Raw genomic sequence first — 2224 nt, forward strand, 5'->3', positions numbered from 1 at the left:
ATATGCGACTATAGAAGAGCTAGTAGCTGTATGGAAGTAACTGTATACAAGGAACTATATGCGACTATAGAAGAGCTAGTAGCTGTATGGAAGTAACTATATACAAGTAACTATATGCGACTATATAAGAGCTAGTAGCTATATGGAAACAACTATATACAAGTAGCTATATGCGACTATATAAGAGCCAGTGGCTGTTTGGAAGTACCTATATGCAAGTGTCTATATGCGACTGCATTAGAGCATTAAAAATGAAGTTCTGTGAACAGAAGCAGCCGCTTCTGAGTGTGCGCGTGTCTTGAGAGCTGCGTGCATGCATACGTGTGTGTGGGTGTTGCGTTGTGATTTTACTGTACCGTTCCAGTATAGACTGTGTGTTTGGTTCACCTTTGTCTTCTCTTAACATTCACAGACGAGTAGAGATGCACATACATAGTCCAATGGGGCATCACTCTGGCTATGGAGTGTTGAGTTCGTTTGTGTTGTGTTAAAATTGAACTGTGACTGTGATGACCTCGACTATGCACGGCATAGGCAGGTAACCACGTCTGACCACAGAGCTTCACCTTCTCTTCTGATCATGATATATACTTCTCTGCGCATTCCTGTCTCTACATGTGTGCGTGTGTGTGTGTGTGTGAACGGTGGGGAGATGAGCGTACGTGAACACGAGCCACTGTGTGTGCTGTGCAGCGGCGCCAGAGACTTAGTCCACTTGTGAAACCCAACAGCACTCGAGGCACACCCAACACCTCATCCGAAAAACCCTAAATCCTAAACCCTGAAACACCCGCTGGCCATGGATTTCATACGGGTCTCGCTTCACTTGGGGGATTGCTTGCATGCTGACCACATTTGCTATATGTGGATTGGGCGGGGTTGTTGTATAGTAGAGTATCACCTGCCTTGCATCAGCCCCACGACCCGCTCACTGCGTCAGTATACGTTCCATCTCATCTGTACTGTCAAGTTCACTGTGGCATGCAGTACCCGTAAACGCGTGCACTCACTCTCCATGCAAATGTCTCGATATCCCGTTCTCTGCCCCACAGGGTCCTATCCCACTATCAACCCGTACGGCAGCAACAGCGGCAGTGCCGCACCCTATCCACCCCCGCCAGCAGAGACAACTCAGGAACACACCACAACCCCAGCCCCAGCCCCAGCCCCAGCCCCAACCCCAACATAGACAGGCATACCTAGTTCAACCAGCGCCAGCTTAAAAGCCTCGCAGACGGTAGCGGGGATGGGTATCAGTTCGGTACATGTGTTTACCCCGTACCCCGCTGGGGAGATGGAGGAGAGCTATCCCACGGCAGGCGTAAGGAGTGCGTCTGCGGACACTAACCTGTCCAGTGCACACATGGTGGGGGATAGCGTCTCTACGGATGAGTGTAGTATGGCGAACGGATGCACTACCACCGGAGACACGGAGAGACAGAGCGGTAGGCATAGCGACTGTAGCAGAGTTGGGCCTAAGAACAGTGGCAAGAACATGAACAAGAACGGCAACGGTATACCGAAGAAAGGTGGGCGCAAGGGGGAGGTAGACAACTCAACGGATGTCAACGAAGTCGCGAACCAGGCTGTGAGTATTGATGGGTCGCGTGCGGATGGGATCAATTCCGCTGGATCGGTGCATAACAGGAGCGGTATGTATGTATCTTGGGTTGTGTTGTGTTGGGTTGGGTTGTGTTGTCTGTCTACAATGTTGGGGTGGTCGGTCTGTGGGATGGACTCTTGGCGTTGGCTGTGAAGTGCATGTATTTAATAGACCTCCTATACGGTTTGGCGTACATATATATTCAATAGAGCATATATATACGACCTCTCGGCCCGTAAACGTATTGTATGGTACAAACTCTGATATCCTCACTTTCATACCTAATGACTGACTGATACCATTCCATAGGCGGTAAACGAGGTATGTTATTCGCTGATAAATATCTGCGCGTGGATGCGCTGAAGCGGACTCTGCGGTCGAGACATAGAAAGCCAGCGAGTGACAATGAGAAGGAGATCAGTTCAACAACCAATTCAGATGACAAGGCCAAGAGGGGGAAACGCGAAAAGGTGTGGTATGAAAATTATATATATATACATATATATATATATATATATATATATATATATATATATATATATATATATATATATATATATATATATATATATATATATATATATATATATATATATATATATATATATATAATAATATATA

At 46.6% G+C, this 2224-nt stretch overlaps 1 protein-coding gene across 1 annotated transcript; it reads left to right on the forward strand.

Annotated features, from left to right (window-relative positions):
* Window positions 1-1246: 1246 nt before the first annotated feature.
* On the forward strand, window positions 1247-1652 carry SARC_14625 (hypothetical protein; the record flags this gene model as incomplete). Its single annotated transcript, XM_014291244.1, has 1 exon — window positions 1247-1652. A coding segment is annotated over one exon (406 nt), but the record flags the coding sequence as incomplete, so codon positions are not given.
* Window positions 1653-2224: the final 572 nt, after the last annotated feature.

Source organism: Sphaeroforma arctica, assembly GCF_001186125.1.
Source record: "Sphaeroforma arctica JP610 unplaced genomic scaffold supercont1.4871, whole genome shotgun sequence".
Classification (NCBI taxonomy): Eukaryota; class Ichthyosporea; order Ichthyophonida; genus Sphaeroforma; species Sphaeroforma arctica.